This window comes from Lolium rigidum, chromosome 1, assembly GCF_022539505.1.
Source record: "Lolium rigidum isolate FL_2022 chromosome 1, APGP_CSIRO_Lrig_0.1, whole genome shotgun sequence".
NCBI lineage: Eukaryota > Viridiplantae > Streptophyta > Magnoliopsida > Poales > Poaceae > Lolium > Lolium rigidum.
Genome location: NC_061508.1, coordinates 301,147,312 through 301,166,456, shown reverse-complemented (window position 1 = coordinate 301,166,456; position 19,145 = coordinate 301,147,312). Strand labels below are relative to the sequence as shown.

General features: G+C 43.3%; 1 protein-coding gene across 1 annotated transcript; it reads right to left on the bottom strand.

Moving 5' to 3' along the window:
- Positions 1 to 16,239: 16,239 nt before the first annotated feature.
- On the bottom strand, positions 16,240 to 18,708 carry LOC124684018 (triacylglycerol lipase 2-like). The gene is made up of 9 exons (XM_047218428.1): positions 18,502 to 18,708; positions 18,264 to 18,389; positions 18,043 to 18,183; positions 17,864 to 17,977; positions 17,635 to 17,778; positions 17,499 to 17,539; positions 17,065 to 17,144; positions 16,867 to 16,962; positions 16,240 to 16,772 (listed from the first exon to the last, which is right to left on the bottom strand). The coding sequence occupies exons 1-9, from the start codon at positions 18,706 to 18,708 to the stop codon at positions 16,450 to 16,452; spliced, it is 1,272 nt and encodes a 423-aa protein (XP_047074384.1). The 3' UTR covers positions 16,240 to 16,449.
- Positions 18,709 to 19,145: the final 437 nt, after the last annotated feature.

The window sequence follows — 19,145 nt, the reverse complement described above, 5'->3', positions numbered from 1 at the left end:
ATGCTACTATGATTCTGGTTATTTCTGAGAGTGGTATAATTTTCTGTGGAAGGGAAACAATAGCGTTGACACAAATTGCAGTATCCGTTTCCAGAAAACAATGCTTCCTTTGTGTCCCTGGTGTTTTGGCATAAATACTGGAGGAACGGTCTCCACATAAGGAACAGTATCCCACCTTCAACTCTAGTGCAACAAAATTACCGAAAAGAGTGTTCTAGATTTCTGAGTTTCTTTGTGGAAATAGCTCACCGCTTGCCAGAGCATGGCCCCACAATTGCAAGAGAAAAACTGGAACCTTATTCTACAAAAAAAATTACAGATTGCACGTGCATATGTGAAGTAGGTAACTAAGTAAAACAGAAGAACAGCCCACGTAAAACCTATCATGCCATCTTGATGATCAGAGATGAAGACCCCTATGGTTCACTCCACACCAATTCTGTGATCCCAAAGTCTGTTTGACCTATGAGAATGCCTGAGAAGGAAACACAAGCTTTGTGTACTAGCAGCAAGTATCCGGAGAGCTGACTTATTTCTAAAGATGAATTCAAATACAACGGCATCCATCAGTCACGGAGACAACAAAAGACTGAAATGGTCTCATGGCCTCAAAACTGTACAGGCGATTTCAGCATATCAAAGACGACATGGGCCTATAGCACTCATCTGTTAAACAGCTGCGGAGACTGACCACGGCGCGATCAGCTAAGTTCGTTTCCGGGAATACAGATGATTTACCAACAGATGATTTACCACAACTCATTGTAACAACGCGAAAGCGCCCAGATAATTCCAGACAAGCAGCAGTCGCGTACCACCGTCCCGAGGACTCTCCACCCAATGACCCTACTTCTTCTTCCCTCCATGAGGATCCCTCCTCTGGAGTACCGTTGAATAGGCAACGACAAGTACCTACATTGCAAAAGGATGACATAATTTGTAACGATAGACATAGTTGGAAACTAGCAATGTTGTTTGTGTTTAAGAAATTTAGAATACTATTTTGATCAATTTAAGTTCACTATGGATACCTTCGTCGTGCCGTACAGGCGCACATCTTTCTTATACTACTAGAAGTATAAAGAGAGATCTCCTAAAGTTGGTTTAATGATCTTGCCACCTCAAAATAGACGTAGGGAGACCTACAGTGTCCAACTTTGTGTAACAAAAGAATTCATAGCGCCTTGAGCCCATCAGAAGGCGATGTTAGAGTAAACAAAGAACAATGAGACTTGAGGGTGGAATTGCTCACTAAACTGGCTTTGATCTCTTCATTATGCAATTCTAGTCTAGATAAGGGCCCTTCGATGAAAAACAAATCTACTTTCCTAAACTAAGGACGGTGTACAGAGTGCTCTTGTGGTGGCGATGCACCATTCATCCATAGGGTTTACCATAATTGAAAGATCGAGATGTCGCCTAGAGGGGGGGGGGAATAGGCAATTACAAACTCTTGCGGATTTGTCTTGTATGAATGCGGAATTAAACTATCGTTTAGTTTACAAGCACAAACCCTAAATATGCTAAGCTCAACTAAGTGTAACAATAGCAACTAGAGCTAAGCAAGATAGGCACAAGATATATGTAGCACAAGTGATAGCAAGATATATGTACTTCAAGCACGATGGCTATCACAAGGAAAGAGAGCTCGGGTATAGAAATAACCGAGGCACGCGGAGACGAGGATGTATTCCCGTGTTCCCTTGCTTTGCAACAAGGTACGTCACGTTTGGAGGAGTGGAGGTCCCACGAAGGATTCCCCGCGCCACGAAGGCTCACCCTATTCTCCGAACCACACCCACGAAGGATAATGGCCCTTTCCTTATGGTTAGCTTTTCCTCCGCTCCGGAGATGGCAAGCTCCACAACCACTTCACAAGCTCCACGAAGGAGAAGCCCGGGCCTCTTCACAATCTTCTTGAAGAGATCACCGGAGCACCAATGACCAAGCCAACTAGGAGGTCACCCTCCAAGAGTAACAAGCTCACGGTCTCTCACTCGAACAAATCGTGGTGGAGAGCTCAACACTATGCAATGATGCAAAGCAAGAACACCGGAGGTGTTCAAGTCCTTCACACTCAAATCCCACCAAAGCAACGAATGCTAGGATGAGATTGGAGAGGAAGAACAAGGGGGAAAGTCAACCAAAGACTCCAAGATCTAGATCCCAAGAGATTCCCTCACTTAGAGAAGAAACGGTTTGGTGGAAGTGTAGATCTAGATCTCCTCTCTCAAATCCTCAAATATGAGCAAGAATGGTTGGAGGAATCAAGGGGGAGAGCAAGTTCTTCAAATAGCAACAATGGAGGTGAGAGAATGGGAAGAACTAGGTGCTCAAGGTGGAAGAAGGGCTATTTATAGTCTAGGGAGAAAAATAACCGTTGGGGAAAAAACCAGATGAAAAACGGCTAAAAAACGAGCTAAAAAGGAGACCAGCCGGTTGCCAGGCCGGCCGACCGGCCTGGGCACTGAGGAGCCCGGTCGGTGGCCCGGTCCGACCGGCCCAGCAACCGGGCGGGACAACTGGGCCGCGCGGAGCAAAGCAGCCCAGGCGGGGCGAGCTGCAGGGCGGCAGATAGCGGGGGGGCGCGCGGGCTGCGCCGGCCGTCTGGGCCGCGCGGGGCGGAGGTGGCCGTGTGGGCCGAGTGGGGCGGAGCGGCCCAGCAAGGGATCCGGCCGGACCGGGGGCTGCGCCAGGCAGGCCGGTCACGGACCGGGCCTGCAACCGGTCAAAGGCCAGAGGCCCCTGGACACGGGCCGGATGGCACCGGTGCCAAGTCCGGCCGCCGACCGGGCGGGCCGGCGGGCCGGAGCCGGTCGGCCGGCTGCCCCATTCCCTTTTTTTTTCTTTTATTCTTTTCTCCATTTCCTTTTTCCTTTTTCTTTAATAACTATTGCTCCCGAACTCCGAATCGCATGAAACCAATTTTGTTTGGAAGATAACAACGAATGCTATCTAATAGAAAGTGAAAACCCAAGAATCTGTAGGAGGGATTTTATCATGAATATAAAAGGTAGAACCTTATATCATGAATAACCGGTAAAATCACCCAACCTCGAAAACGCAATAGAAGATGCATGTGAACTCCGTTTTCGATGAACTTGGGCTTGTTGTAAAGCTAGCAACAAGCTCAAGAACCTCACACCGAGAAATACCAAGAAGCAATAAGAATATGCAACGCATGCAAGGATTGAGCTCCCTAAGACGATGTGATCAAGTTACCCAACCGAAAGCCCCTCTTAATAGTGCGGCTATCTATCCTATAATCCGGTCTCCCATCAACCACCTCGAGACCGGTAAAAGGAAAACCTATCAAGGTCATACCTTTGCCTTGCGCATCCCGCTTGATCTTGATGATAACTCTTCAAGCTTCACTCAAGCCGAATGCCTTACTTGATCAATGTTGCTTCGTGAAGTCTCACAAATACTCCCCCATACACTATGATGGGAAAGCCACATTGATGCACATCTTCACATGTCCATTATCACCAAATGGACGGCAAGCTTCAAGCATGTGATTCACTCAAGATGCTCATCTTGAACTTGCCCAACTCAACCTTGTATCTTCTCATACTCACATAAGATAGAGCATGGCTAATATTGAGTTCCACATAGGAACTCCATCTTCATTTCTTCTTCTTGATCATATCACATATATATCTTCATACCGATGATCTTGATGCCAATACACAAGGTATACCTTTATCTTCATGGCATCCATACTTGAATCCAACACATGGAGAGCAAGAAGTACCTATGGAATATTCCTTCATATAAACTCAATGCAAACATTAGTCCATAGGGGTTGTCATTAATTACCAAAACCACACATAGGGGCAATGTACCCTTACAATCTCCCCCATTTTGGTAATTGATGACAATCACAATAAGAGGGTTTATATAATGAATATTAGTGACAAGTACGCAACTTATCCGAGAATAAGTTGTATACAAGAGGTTGTATTTGATATGGTCAAGTAACACAAAGCTACTAGCCCATATCAAAACCGGCTCTACTCACACAACTACAACAAATGCAACGGATGTGAGTAGAACCAATATATATAGAGAAAGCTCCCCCACAATGTATGCACGTGTGATGAACATGAATTCATTGCATACATTGTCAAGATTAACCTCACTATATATATACAACCATGCAAGACATATAAATATGGAATGCATGAGAGGCAAAACACTTAAGCACAAACCAAACTTAAGTATAAAACCATTCCCTTAAACCCTCTAAACTTCTCCCCCATTGGCATCGATTGTCAAAATGGGTGAAAAATTTAGAAGCCCAATATAATGTGAGTTCCTCCCCAAAGTGTGCACTTCTCATAATTTGAGTGGAATCAAGTGCACATATCCAATGATGAATACTTGAAGGAAATCAAACTATATTGAGGATCAAAGATTGCATAAAGATAACATGGTGAAGTGAGCTTCAACAAGTAAAGCAAGCAATCAAATATCCAATTGGACAAACAAAGATATCATGATAGGAGAGATATAGTGCTCTTAATAAAATAAGAAAGCTCCCCAAGGTTCGTGCACAATTTATAATGTTTGCATTTGAATACAATATGCACAAACATGGAATCCTCACTCCCTCTATATTATTTAGAACATACCCAAGATAAAAATAAAATGTTTATCAAGAATAACTTGAGTCCAACAATTACGAGATATGAGTGCATGAAGAAAAACAAGTAAACCAAGCACTCATAAATCTTCTTTACCAACACCACTAAAAGCAAAAGGGTAAAAGATGATTGGCAAGGAACAAAGATATCAAGTTGATGGATTAACGCTCTCATGTATATAAGTTTCTAAAGTGGATATAGTGATCCATAAAGAAACATGCACACACAAGAGGTTAACAAAATAAATAAGACATGATATCCAAGATGAAGTCATAAGATATACCAAAGGATGTTTGCTTAAGAAGCATATATAGCCTATGGCTCCAATTTTTACTTATGGTATATGAATGAACTTCAACCAAGATAAATCTCAAAAACATCACAACTAACAATAAGGGAAGTAGAGCTAGTTGGAGTGTTTTGAGAAAGGCAACAAGTATCATAAATATGGATTTATTTCGCAATTTCATCAATATTGCACATAAGAGCTCTTTGAGGAATTGATATGCAATAAATTGCTAGAGGGCATATTTGGGTAGGTGAATCATAAACATGATGTATATATATATATATTCCCAACATATGCATCTTCTCAAATTACTCAAATGTACAATAAGAAGTTTCGCTTTAAAAGTGATTTTTCAAGAACCGCAATATTTTTGAAATAAATAATTTCATGCCAAGATACAACCTACAAGAGATTGGATGCTATATGCGAGTGCATGAATAAGATACTTGTTACCGAGATGGCAATGGCTTGATGTAGTAGATAAGAGTTCATCGATCATCCTAGCTTGACTCCAATCCTCATATGGTGACAACACCTTCCTTATAGATGAGACAAGCCTCCATTGCATCTCCAATGTACCTAAAATATCATTCAAGTACATCTTGGTCCCCAAACTTATTGGGTCCAACATGGTTAGACTAACCACAATACATAGGATACACTTCATATCAATATGTGCATATTTAGATGAAATTTGAATTTCATGCACATCTTAGCCGTTTAGGATTTGATGGAGTATACCCTATATAATGGGTCGAAGAAAGAAAGCATGCTATAAATATAAGTAAATTACATATAAGCACGCACAAAGACTTTTAAAGATCCAAGAGAGATATACTTTGGACAAAACACCAAATGAATTGAATAAGGCATAAAAGGTGTGACCAAACAAATTTGTTGTCCAAATTATATCAAAGACGCAAATCACAAAAGATTTGTTCAACAAAGTTCAACAAATGAACTAAGAAGAAACCATTGAGCATAAAGGATGAAATAAAGCAAACATGCTCAAAGATTTATCTCATTCAACAAATAAAGCATAGAAGAAGGAATGAGATAGCAAAACTCCCAAAAAGAGCAAGGTTCAAACAAATAAACCAAACCCTCTACACTTTTCACAATGACACAATGTACTGTAAGGAAAAGGTTTGTCTTCCAAAACAAACACTTGATATGAATTAAGAGAATTTATCAAAAGATTTTTCAAAGGGACAAGGAAGACAAATGGGAGCAACAAAGATTTCTTGGAAATAAAATAAGTAAATAAGAAGCAATCCAAGGTGAGGATGATCCAAAAATTCAACCACATAAAAGGTTATCAATTGTCAAAGACAATGAGTATATTGGAAATAATTTCCGGTGGAGTATTGACAATGATAGTAAGGATCAACTTCACAATAAAGGGCATAGGGTAAGTATATAAAATTATGCACTATGCACGGATGAAGATTCTTGATAACTTCAACTAGTCACACAATCACGCACGGCAATGATTAGAATAACTTGAAGCAAACGGTGTCCCAAATAAGATATAGAGATATGTATTTGAGGAAAAACCGCACCAAGAATTTCATATTCAAACAAGAGCCCACAAGATGAGTAATAAAATATTTTTATTAGGAATGGAGCTTGTTTGAGCAAACATGCCACCTAGGAGCAAGATAATTAAGAGCATCAACTCTAAGTGGCATAACCTCAAATGTTCACATTTTCTAGGCTTGTGATATGTACAAAACATATTACTCCCCCATAATGTGATAAAACATTTCTTTTAAATAAGAGGCAACTAAAATTCAACAAGAGATGATTAATGGATATTTAGAATTTGAATTTCTCATGAGTATGGCACACCACATAGTGACTAGATAATCTTGCAATATCAATACTAAGTGGTGGTACCCATGTACACACATTTTAAAGAAAGAGAAATGCACAAAGCATATCACTCCCCAAAATGGGATGTTCCATTAACCACTTCAAAGAGAGCCAAATAAGATATCATCAAGGTGCATTAGGCTCAAAACAATACACAAGTATATGGTGAGTCAAACAAACATACTTGAATACACAAGATAAGCAAGTAGGACACAACACATACATACACATATTTGGTACAAAACCAAACATGCAAAGGGGCAAGTAACTTACAATAAACATGAAGAGTTGAAGTATAAGTTACCGCAAAGAGGAACATTGGATATAAGATATAGATGATAATCCATACGACTTGGCTTGGTAAAAATATAATATATGAAGATCCCTTAATTCTTCATGAAGTAGCCAAGTCTCCAATGCCCTCCACTTGTACCTATTGATCAAGTTTGAGATTTTTGGTCCCCAACCAAGCTGGGTCCTAAGAGATTAGTCACAATAGGCTTGGCAACCCAAATGGTTCTTTTCTTGAAACCACTTTGAGTTCCAACAAACTTGGCAAACACATTGCCATCCTTATCCTTCCCTAGAGAATAATCATTATCAACAATTATAGGGTTAGATAAGGTACTACCTAAGCAAGAAGAAGCAAAGTGCCCCTTCTTACGACATAAGTAGCAAGTGTTCCCCTTTCTTTTCGTTATTGATTTCTTCTCTTGGGGAACAATATCTTGATTCTTCTTGGGAAGTGGCCTATCTTCAACTTGAGGTCGAGCATGAGCTTGACCTTGACCTTGTGGCCGTTTCCCTTGTTGTTTCTCACTCAAGTGCTTCTTGTTCTTCAATGGGCATGATCTAACATGATGCCCTTCAACCTTGCACTTGAAGCAAACCAACTTGGCCGGATTCTTGACTTTATCTTGGCCCTTCTTCTTGTTGCTCTTGCTCTTGGACTTGTTCTTGTTATTGGAGTTGAATCCAAGTCCACTCTTGTCATTGGGGGATTGTTGCACACTTAGCATCTTGTCAAGTGCGGATTTCCCTTCATGACGTTTTTCCAAGTATTTCTTCAAAGAAAGGACTTGGGCCTCGAGCTCTTTGATTTCCTCTACATGGTTAGTAGAAATACAAGTACTAGAGGAAGTAGAAGCTTCATTGTTAGAGCAACAAGGCAAAGAAAGTAATCCAACACAAGGTGTATCACTAGTTTGACTAGATGGATTACAAGGACTAGCACATGGCAATATAGCATTTGTAGTAGAGATTGTGCTAATGTCCACATGAGGCTCACAAGATGTTACCTTGGTGATACTAGCCTCATGAGCTAACTTTAGCCCATCATAGGAAATTAGAAGATCATCATGAGAGCTTGAGAGCTTTTTATGACTTTCTTCCAATTCCCTATAATTGCTAGTTAGCAACTCAAGTTGAGCCCTTAGCTCAACATTCTCCTTTAAGGTCGATGCTTCACAAGAATTAGAGTTAGTAGCACAAGCATCAACAATAGTTTTCTCATTTTCATGCATATAGGATTCAATTTTTTGTGTAAGCATGAAATTAGCATGCTTCTCATCTTTTAGCTCATGCTTGAGGAGAGTGAATCTCATTTCCCCATTTTCAACATGGGACTCCAACTCCACTATGGTTTCCCTATATTTATTCAAGGTATCCATAGAGTGTTCGAGATAAGCACGAGCTTCTTTATTACCACGAAGAGAAGCATATACCATTGCCATATCATGCACCAAGATATTATGTTCTTCATCATTATCATCATCATCACTCTCATCATTAGAGGGTGTGTTAGGAGTCAAAGTAGGAGATACCTTTGGTCCATTTTCCATAAGGCACATGTGCATACCGGAAGATGAAGATGAAGAAATTCTTGAATCCTCATTTGAAAACATGTCTTGATCCATAGAGTGTTCGGTTTCCTCTACATTGTTAGTCAACAAACAACTAGAGGAAATAGAAGCATTTTGATTATGGGAGCAAGACAAGGCAAGCATATCATCATGGGATTTATGTAAGCAATTTACACATGATATGCAAGGACTATCAACACAAGCATGTAGATTATTGTCAATGCTAGATGTGTTTAAGTCCAAAGAGGAAGCATTGCAATGGGATAGAGATGAAGAATCATCACTATTGAGCACAATATCAACATTGCAATTTTCCTCACCACTCACCATATCATTACCTCGTGTCTTGCTACACGTTGGTGAAGTGGAAGAAGATGAGAACTCATCACGGCCGGAGGTGGAAGCAACTTGGAGCTCTTCATGATGTGAAGGGGAAGAGAGCTCCTCGAGTCACCACCGACCAATTGAGAAGTGGATCCACCAAACATTTCCTTAAGCTTGATCCACATCTCATGAGAGGATTTTCGCTTTATATATATCAAGAACCTACGAAAATCGGGTCTCAAGGAGAATAAAAGCTCATTAGATACTAGAGCTTCAAGATGTAAGTTTTTCTCATCCTCTAAAGATAGATTTTGAGGATCCATCGGAGGAGAAAAACCTACATCTAGAAATTGCTCAATGTTTGGACACAAGGTCCGAAGATTGCAAAGCAAGCAATTTCGCCACAAAAGATAATTTGTGCCAACAAAGATAATTGTGTCATTGTGCACTATACTAGCCGACATCTTTACTCTCAAGGCGGTGAAGCCTAAAACAAGGAGAGACCTTGCTCTGATACCAATTGAAAGATCGAGATGTCGCCTAGAGGGGGGTGAATAGGCAATTACAAACTCTTGCGGATTTGTCTTGTATGAATGCGGAATTAAACTATCGTTTAGTTTACAAGCACAAACCCTAAATATGCTAAGCTCAACTAAGTGTAACAATAGCAACTAGAGCTAAGCAAGATAGGCACAAGATATATGTAGCACAAGTGATAGCAAGATATATGTACTTCAAGCACGATGGCTATCACAAGGAAAGAGAGCTCGGGTATAGAAATAACCGAGGCACGCGGAGACGAGGATGTATTCCCGTGTTCCCTTGCTTTGCAACAAGGTACGTCACGTTTGGAGGAGTGGAGGTCCCACGAAGGATTCCCCGCGCCACGAAGGCTCACCCTATTCTCCGAACCACACCCACGAAGGATAATGGCCCTTTCCTTATGGTTAGCTTTTCCTCCGCTCCGGAGATGGCAAGCTCCACAACCACTTCACAAGCTCCACGAAGGAGAAGCCCGGGCCTCTTCACAATCTTCTTGAAGAGATCACCGGAGCACCAATCACCAAGCCAACTAGGAGGTCACCCTCCAAGAGTAACAAGCTCACGGTCTCTCACTCGAACAAATCGTGGTGGAGAGCTCAACACTATGCAATGATGCAAAGCAAGAACACCGGAGGTGTTCAAGTCCTTCACACTCAAATCCCACCAAAGCAACGAATGCTAGGATGAGATTGGAGAGGAAGAACAAGGGGGAAAGTCAACCAAAGACTCCAAGATCTAGATCCCAAGAGATTCCCTCACTTAGAGAAGAAACGGTTTGGTGGAAGTGTAGATCTAGATCTCCTCTCTCAAATCCTCAAATATGAGCAAGAATGGTTGGAGGAATCAAGGGGGAGAGCAAGTTCTTCAAATAGCAACAATGGAGGTGAGAAAATGGGAAGAACTAGGTGCTCAAGGTGGAAGAAGGGCTATTTATAGTCTAGGGAGAAAAATAACCGTTGGGGAAAAAACCAGATGAAAACGGCTAAAAAACGAGCTAAAAAGGAGCCCAGCCGGTTGCCAGGCCGGCCGACCGGCCTGGGCACTGAGGAGCCCGGTCGGTGGCCCGGTCCGACCGGCCCAGCAACCGGGCGGGACAACTGGGCCGCGCGGAGCAAAGCAGCCCAGGCGGGGCGAGCTGCAGGGCGGCAGATAGCGGAGGGGCGCGCGGCTGCGCCGGCCGTCCGGGCCGCGCGGGCGGAGGTGGCCGTGTGGGCCGAGTGGGGCGGAGCGGCCCAGCAGGGATCCGGCCGGACCGGGGCTGCGCCGGCAGGCCGGTCACGGACCGGGCTCGCAACCGGTCAAAGGCCAGAGGCCCCTGGACACGGGCCGGATGGCACCGGTGCCAAGTCCGGCCCGTGTCCAGGGGCCTCTGGCCTTTGACCGGTTGCAGGCCCGGTCCGTGACCGGCCTGCCTGGCGCAGCCCCCGGTCCGGCCGTGCCAAGTCCGGTCGCCGACCGGGCGGGCCGGCGGCTGGGCCGGTCGGCCGGCTGCCCCATTCCCCTTTTTTTTTCTTTTATTCTTTTCTCCATTTCCTTTTTCCTTTTTCTTTAATAACTATTGCTCCCGAACTCCGAATCGCATGAAACCAATTTTGTTTGGAAGATAACAACGAATGCTATCTAATAGAAAGTGAAAACCCAAGAATCTGTAGGAGGGGATTTTATCATGAATATAAAAGGTAGAACCTTATATCATGAATAACCGGTAAAATCACCCAACCTCGAAAACGCAATAGAAGATGCATGTGAACTCCGTTTTCGATGAACTTGGGCTTGTTGTAAAGCTAGCAACAAGCTCAAGAACCTCACACCGAGAAATACCAAGAAGCAATAAGAATATGCAACGCATGCAAGGATTGAGCTCCCTAAGACGATGTGATCAAGTTACCCAACCGAAAGCCCCTCTTAATAGTGCGGCTATCTATCCTATAATCCGGTCTCCCATCAACCACCTCGAGACCGGTAAAAGGAAAACCTATCAAGGTCATACCTTTGCCTTGCGCATCCCGCTTGATCTTGATGATAACTCTTCAAGCTTCACTCAAGCCGGAATGCCTTACTTGATCAATGTTGCTTCGTGAAGTCTCACAAATACTCCCCATACACTATGATGGGAAAGCCACATTGATGCACATCTTCACATGTCCATTATCACCAAATGGACGGCAAGCTTCAAGCATGTGATTCACTCAAGATGCTCATCTTGAACTTGCCCAACTCAACCTTGTATCTTCTCATACTCACATAAGATAGAGCATGGCTAATATTGAGTTCCACATAGGAACTCCATCTTCATTTCTTCTTCTTGATCATATCACATATATATCTTCATACCGATGATCTTGATGCCAATACACAAGGTATACCTTTATCTTCATGGCATCCATACTTGAATCCAACACATGGAGAGCAAGAAGTACCTATGGAATATTCCTTCATATAAACTCAATGAAAACATTAGTCCATAGGGGTTGTCATTAATTACCAAAACCACACATAGGGGCAATGTACCCTTACAATAATCACAAGCATGAAAACAAAAGTAAGACCTTGACAGCATGGCCCCAAAAAAGAGAGAAGAGTCAATGTGGAACAAGGAGGGTGGATCTACTCACGAGACAACCGAATACTCGATCGAATAGTTTATGATCAAGTATATTTGGTTGTCACTCCGCTCAAACTCCATGTGTCGACATGAAAACTGCACTCAATGTACCATCAACCAAACCTAGATTTGCACCCCAACTCCATATAGCTACCCAAAAACAACAAAACACGCGTTCCGCAGTAAACCTAACCGGTCGTGAAGGGAAAAAATCATAACCACTCTCTACGTCTAGGTAGCAGCCTTCTCATTAGCCACTGCCAACATTGTAGAATTGTGTAAATCTCACGTATATTATTTGTGAAGGGAGTATATATAGACTCAAGGCACAAACCTACTTGGCCTAAACCCTAAGTGATTCTAACTTGTATTACAATAATAGAACTGTAGTCTCCCCCCCCCCCCCCCCCACCCCCACCCCACCCGTGCACTATCAGTGTAGGGTTCAGCAACGTTGAGACTGAACTGAATATCCTTGAATGGTGAAGTGACGAGGCCCCTTGGTGAAGATATCTGCAAACTATGTTGTGGTTAGGACATGAAGAACGTGAACTTGTCCAAAAGCAACCTTCTCGCAAACAAGATGAGTGTCAATTTCGATGTGCTTGGTCCAGCGATGTTGTATTGGGTTGCTCGACATGTAAATAGCGGAAATGTTGTCACACTAGACAATAGTAGCATGATGAATAGGACGCTGCAACTCAGATAAAAGTTGATGAAGCCAAACTGATTCAGCATCTGTGTGTGCAACATCCCGGTATTCAGCTTCTACAGACGCGCGAGAGACTGTAACCTGATGTTTTGAAGACCATCAAATCAAATTATTACATAGAAAAACACAATATCCGGACGTGGACTGACGAGTGTCCGGGTAACCGACCCAATATGAATCGGAATAACCCGTGAAGGATGTGTGGTGAAGAATTTATATGAAGACCATGATCTAAAGTTCCCTTAAGATAACGAAGAATGTGTTTGACGTGATTATAATGAGGAACATGAGGGTCATGCATGTAAGACAAGCTTGTTGAACGATATAAGAGAGTTTGGGGGGTGTGAGAGTAAGATACTGAAGGGCACCCGTAAGACTACGGTAGAGGCCAGCACCGGAAGAAGATTCCCCTTCAGAGGATAGCTTGGAAGTAGTGTCAACTAGTTTGCAGCAGGGCTGACATTCAAGCATACCAGCCCAAGATAAGAGGTTGAGGATGTTTTGGCATTGGGAGAGAAATAAACCGCGAGAGTCACAAGTGTCAGAAATACCCAGAAAGTGGTGGAGAAGACCGAGTTCAGTCATGGAGAGCTCACTGTTGACTGTAGAAATAATATGATCAAGAAAACTCCGAGAAGAGCCAGTAAGGACAATATCATCAACATAAAGAAGCAAGTATTACAGGGGATAGAAAATTCTCTAAGGAGCGATGGCATTTACTATTATTCTTGGAGTGGCCAAGACGTTGATGTCAACGGTTGATGAAGGCCCACATGGAGGAAGGTGGAGCGGCGAGGAGCTCCATGAACAAAATAAATATCACCAGAACTATTTAAGCATGTGATCTCCACCTTGGCCGGGTAATACTTCACAGATAAGCCAAAAGGGTCAAATTCGAGAGAGACAAGGTTATCAAAAGTGAATTTGTAGACATAAATTAAATATTTGATGAGAGGTGCAGTGGGAGAGGGTAGTTGAGTGTGACCGGCACAATAGATGTGCATAGTGGAACCATTGCCAAGTGCAATGGAAGAAAAGGGAGACGAAGTGAAAGATGACAACATATTACACAAATAAGACATATGACTAGAAGCACGAGAATCAAAAATCAAATCCGTACCTAATTCAGTTTCCTTGAGCAATAAAGTTGTTCATGGCGTGCAAAAAGGTATCTTGGTCCCAATTCGGTGTCGGTGTACGCAGTAGTGGTGTAGATGATGGTGGGGCGCGGTTCGAGGAGCATGCAGCTAGTACAACGAGTAGAGACCACCACCGTCGGTGTGGTAGGGCGCTGGAGCAGGGGCGCCGTAGGGGTAGTACATCGGGGCCTACGTAGGTGGTCGGGAGCCGAGTAGGCCAGGGGCGCCGGTCTGAGGGCACATGCATGCCCAACATCCAGTTGGCAGAGTAGGATGGTGGAGCACTAGTGGGAGAGGGGGCGGTCCAGGGCATCGGGCAAGCCTAGACCAGCCCTGTCCGGGGATCTTGCATAGGGCGTCAGTTCGGTGATGTTGGAGGCGGAGGTGGGAGTGCATTACTGGAGGAGGGCCCCAACGCATGCGTTGGTCGCAGCAGCGGACAACTAGGGTTTTTTCCGCGATGGTTCGGACTGGGACACCACCCGGTAGAGTTTTTGGACTGTCGGCATTGACGATACAACGACATGAGCTGCGGGCAGGGCGTGCGACGTGGCGACGAAGACGTAGAGACGAGCCTCCTAGCGATATTGCACGATGTCCACCCATTGCAGTAGAGAGCGGATCTCAGCGAAGGTGGGGAGGGGCCGCATAATGCGTATGAAGGACATGTTTCTCGAACCGCTCGCTAAGCCCGACAAGAAGCACATTGATGATTTGCCGATCATTGGCGGGATCACCGAGTTATTGGAGCTCATCTCCGTTGGATTTGAGGCGTTGGTAGTAGACTCCTATAGAGGGGTATGTTTACGCATGTGTTGATGTTGTCCTGGAAGAGCTGGCAAAAGGGTCGTCCATAGGGCCGCAGTTGTGGCGGCGTCTTGGAAGACGAGGTTGAAGATCTCAGTGGAGTCCTGCATGTAGATCCATTGGATAATGGCGAGGTCATCTTTGACCCATTGGGGATCATTGGTGCGGTGAACCGAGTCTACGACAGCGTGACCGCGAAGTTTGCTGCCACCAAGATGAAGTTCGAAGGGATGGAGCCAATGATAATAGTTGTGGGCAGCTACATCTAATGTAATTGGGACAAAGGGAGTGACGTTAGAGTCCGTGTCTATGAAGGAGAAGGAGGAGGCCATGTCGGTAGAGGTTGTGGAGGCTGGAACTAGGAAGGTGAAGGTTTGGTTGGTGGTGGCGATAGGGGCCGCCTTTTTGGTGAAGTAGTCGGGAGGGGGAAAGGGCGGCAGCATGGGAGGTGCCATGCCCTCGGGTCTAATCTAATACCATGTACAATTGTGTAAATCTCACGTATATTATTGTGAATGGTACAAGGAGTATATATAGGCTCAAGCCACAAACCGACTTGGCCTGAACCCAAACTGATTCTACCTTGTATTACAAGAATAGAACTATAGTCTAACAAACATCACCACAAAGCAGACAACCAGGAGGAAAGCAAGGTGACTCACGAGGCACCAGGGTTCTAAAAACATGCCAAGGATTACATGTCGACGTGTCGCAACTTGTCGCTCGAGTACCGACAAGCTGACAAGTCGTGTTGGCCTGTAACTACTAAAAAAAATACACATTAACTATTCTACTTACTGTACTAAATTTTGAGGGCATGGGGAGTGGAGATGAACCTGATACTGTGACAAATGCGTCCAAGGGCCAGGCCTCTACTTACAGCAGCTTGGTGAGAGGAGGCAGAGGTCAGGTGAGGGGCGACGAGAGGGGAGCGTCCAGGTGAGAGTTCGCAGCTGGGTTGGAGCCTACGAGGCAAGATCTATTTAGATAGGGTTTCACGGGACAGGATGGGCTTTTTTATTTCCAGCCCACAACTTGTCGCTCGATCTCTCGACATAGACAAGTCATGATTAATCGTTGACTTAACTTGTCGTGTCGCTCCAGCTTATCGACAGTCAGGTTGCAACATGTAGACAAGTCATGCGACAAGTAGACAAGTCATGCGACAAGTCGCGACTTGTTGAACGGCACTTAATCCTTGAAACATACTAATCATACCTAGTATAACAGTCAACTATCTAACGTTTCATATGATTCGTCAAACAGAGGAATGTACTTTTGGCAACAGCTTTAAATATAAACAGGACATAGGCAACCACAAAAGTGAACTTAAATAGGAAATAAGTAAAATAATAAGCAAGAAGATCTAATTGCATTTTAACAGAAATTTAAGACCTTCAAATAATGGCTTGATAGAGCCTAATTGGTACTTACTACATATGGTATGTCGGGTAAACTGATTACATGGTACCAAATATTCGATCGAATAGTTCACTCTCTAGCATGATCAACCTGGCAAATATAGGCATATACTACGAATTGACAAGTCATATGCATGGACACCTTATACACTAGTTGATGTTTTGATAGCATAGGGTGGTACTCAATTACTGGTGAAGGTGATCATGAAGAAATGTGTAGTAACTCTCAGTGACGCTGAAAGAAGTCGACCATCGGTTCATATACGAGCTCTGGAGCATTAAAGCCTGTCACAAAGTCAGCATGAGCGTAGTCAGGCACGTATAGCACCTCGATGTTGTCCTTTTCATGGTTTCTGACCAGCGTCTTCAGGAGGTGCCTGGTGTCAGGGAGATCGCCGAGGAAGTCTTGGCCACCATGCATGAGCATCATGGGGACATGGGTTGGAATGGTTGAGAGGTTGTACAGCGGAGGGCGTGTCTGATTGTAATGCTTCATGTTTGCCTTGGCGTTGCCATAGTCGTACCTTCTGATCCCTTTGTGCCTGACCACTGATTGGAAGCAGATCCATATAAGAAACAATAACATTGTCCCCGAGTGAGCTTCGAACAATTGAAACTTAAAGCTTATGATTGAGATTCTTACTCTGCGACAAGTGAACAAGGTTTCTGACAGATGTAGACTGTATAGCATGCTCCAGGAATGCACATGTACTTGTAACATTGAGGCAACAGTCCGGTCCTTCGAATATCAGATGATCACAGTTATTAGGATATAAGAGGCCAGTTTTAGCTTAACATAACCGAGTGTTTGGAACATGGAAAATTGTATGCAAGAACATACCTGCAAGAGCAGAAAATACATCATGGCAGTCGACTTCAGGGTTGCCGCATACTATCAATAGAACTTCACGTGCAACTAGTCTGTCATGCAGCAGCACATTTGTAGCTGTCAAATACTCCAGGCTTGAGTCAGCACAATAGAAGTCGAGACTGGTTACCCAAAGCATACCACTCTACCAGTATGCAACACTAACTTTGACTTTCAACAGATGAACGGCAAGACTCAAAGCAGGCTACTCCTACTTGGCAACATTGATCCCACATGTATTGAGATTCATACAATCACAACCTAATAGAAGAGCTTAAGCACGTGCACCTCTACTCATATCAATAAGTTGCCGCGAGATGAAACACCACGCATGAACATGGTAATCAAGCGCACATATTGCATATGTACCTACTTAAAAACATTAGAATTCGTAGTAAAGTACCTACCCAAAAGGATTGAACTCGTGCCAACCTAGAAAGCGAGCTGTCTGCACAAGACAAAAAAAAATGGATGAGCATTCACTATGTCAACTATACAGGTGGTGATTAGCATCAAGAACAATTAGGCTGAACAGTATTTTACATCTGCCAAGAAGATTTGTGCAGCAACTCGGCTGAGTTTGGATTTTGTCCTGTCCAAATAAGCAATTGGGCAGAGCAATGCTGCTGATCGAACTAGGTGTAGTAACTTGCCCTCGGAGAATGCAGCAAGAATAATCAAGGTTCCCTGGAAATTAACGTAAAAATTGCTTCAGCATATCTCCCAAGTGTAAACCCATTGAAATCTTCAAGATGGATACATATGAGCTCACCAGGGAGTGACCGATATAATGGACTTTTTGACCTCCTGTGTGGTCATAGACAAACTGAAGCACGGCAGGAAGATCATAAGCAGCTATTTCGTCCCACGACCAATCCCAGTAGGCCTGAAAATATACTATTAGTGAAAATTGAAGGATACATGAGTTTGGGATCAGGCTTGAGATATAACCGGGTTTTTGGGGGATAGAGATGTATGGTTGCGGCTGGAATTAGTTCCACGAGTATTCGCTATCCAAACATCAAACCCGCCGTCTACCAAAATAAAGCCAAGTGATTGTTTTGGTGTACCAAGTAGCCAAGAAATGCCATCCTGTCCAATCCACACATTTGATTCAGGTATGCATGGAAGTGTAACTCAAGGGCACAAGGTTTCTTGAACAATGTCCTTACCACCATAAGCCCGTGGAATAGCAGCACTGGTTGCCTCGTATTCTTGTTGTCTGTTGAGTTATCACCATTAGAAGGACCGTGAGGAATCCTCTTCAAGCTAAGAATATATCCATCTTCTGTTGTGACCTGCCACATATTTTGACTGTATACTTCACAACAGGGCAGACATTTTCTCACGGGAGCATAAACTTGAACATAAAAATGATGTCATGGAGTAAATTCGAAGGAGCATTCATACCTTGTGATCTTCACATGGATAGCCAAAAGCTTCTGCCTCTGACTTGCACAAAGTAAATGGATGGGGAGAAGGTTTGCACCCTTGAATGCCATCTTCCACTGAACTATCATTCTTCCATGAGAGAGCTGTGCAGGGGTTAAAGCCAAGCGAAAGAATCAACAAGCTAATCAGACAGAAACTCCTAGCCATCAAATTATGTAGAATCATATGTTTCTAATTTTCTATCACTCTGACAGTTCCCATAAATTGTTTAATTTTCTGGGAGTGCGAGAACAATGTTAACCTAAACTCTCAGGGAATATATAGTGCTTCTTTGCGTGGCTAGTGTAGTGGTGTAAATACTACAATAATGGTCTCTTACTACGTAAAAGTTTCCTATCTTGAACACTAACGTAACAAAAATTACCCAAAAGAGTGTTCTGTATTTCTCTCTTCGTATATTAAAAACAGTTCTTGCTCAACAGAATCATGAATAGACAACAATATTACAGGAGAAAAACTGTAACCTGATGCTGACCAAAATGCATGATTACATGGGCATAAGCTAAGTAAGTAAAACAGAAGAATGTCTGACATAAAACAATCATGCCATCTTGATGATCAGGGACTAAGACCCCTACAGTTAACTTCACACCAGTTTTGTG

Excerpts from the sequence above, each read along its gene's own strand:
- LOC124684018 (XM_047218428.1), bottom strand. The coding sequence starts at position 18,708 with ATGATTCTACATAATTTGATGGCTAGGAGTTTCTGTCTGATTAGCTTG. Across the intron at positions 17,978-18,042 it reads CTCTATCCCCCAAAAACCCG|GCCTACTGGGATTGGTCGTG; the intron begins GTTATATCTCAA and ends GTATATTTTCAG. Across the intron at positions 17,540-17,634 it reads CACAAATCTTCTTGGCAGAT|ACAGCTCGCTTTCTAGGTTG; the intron begins GTAAAATACTGT and ends TGTCTTGTGCAG.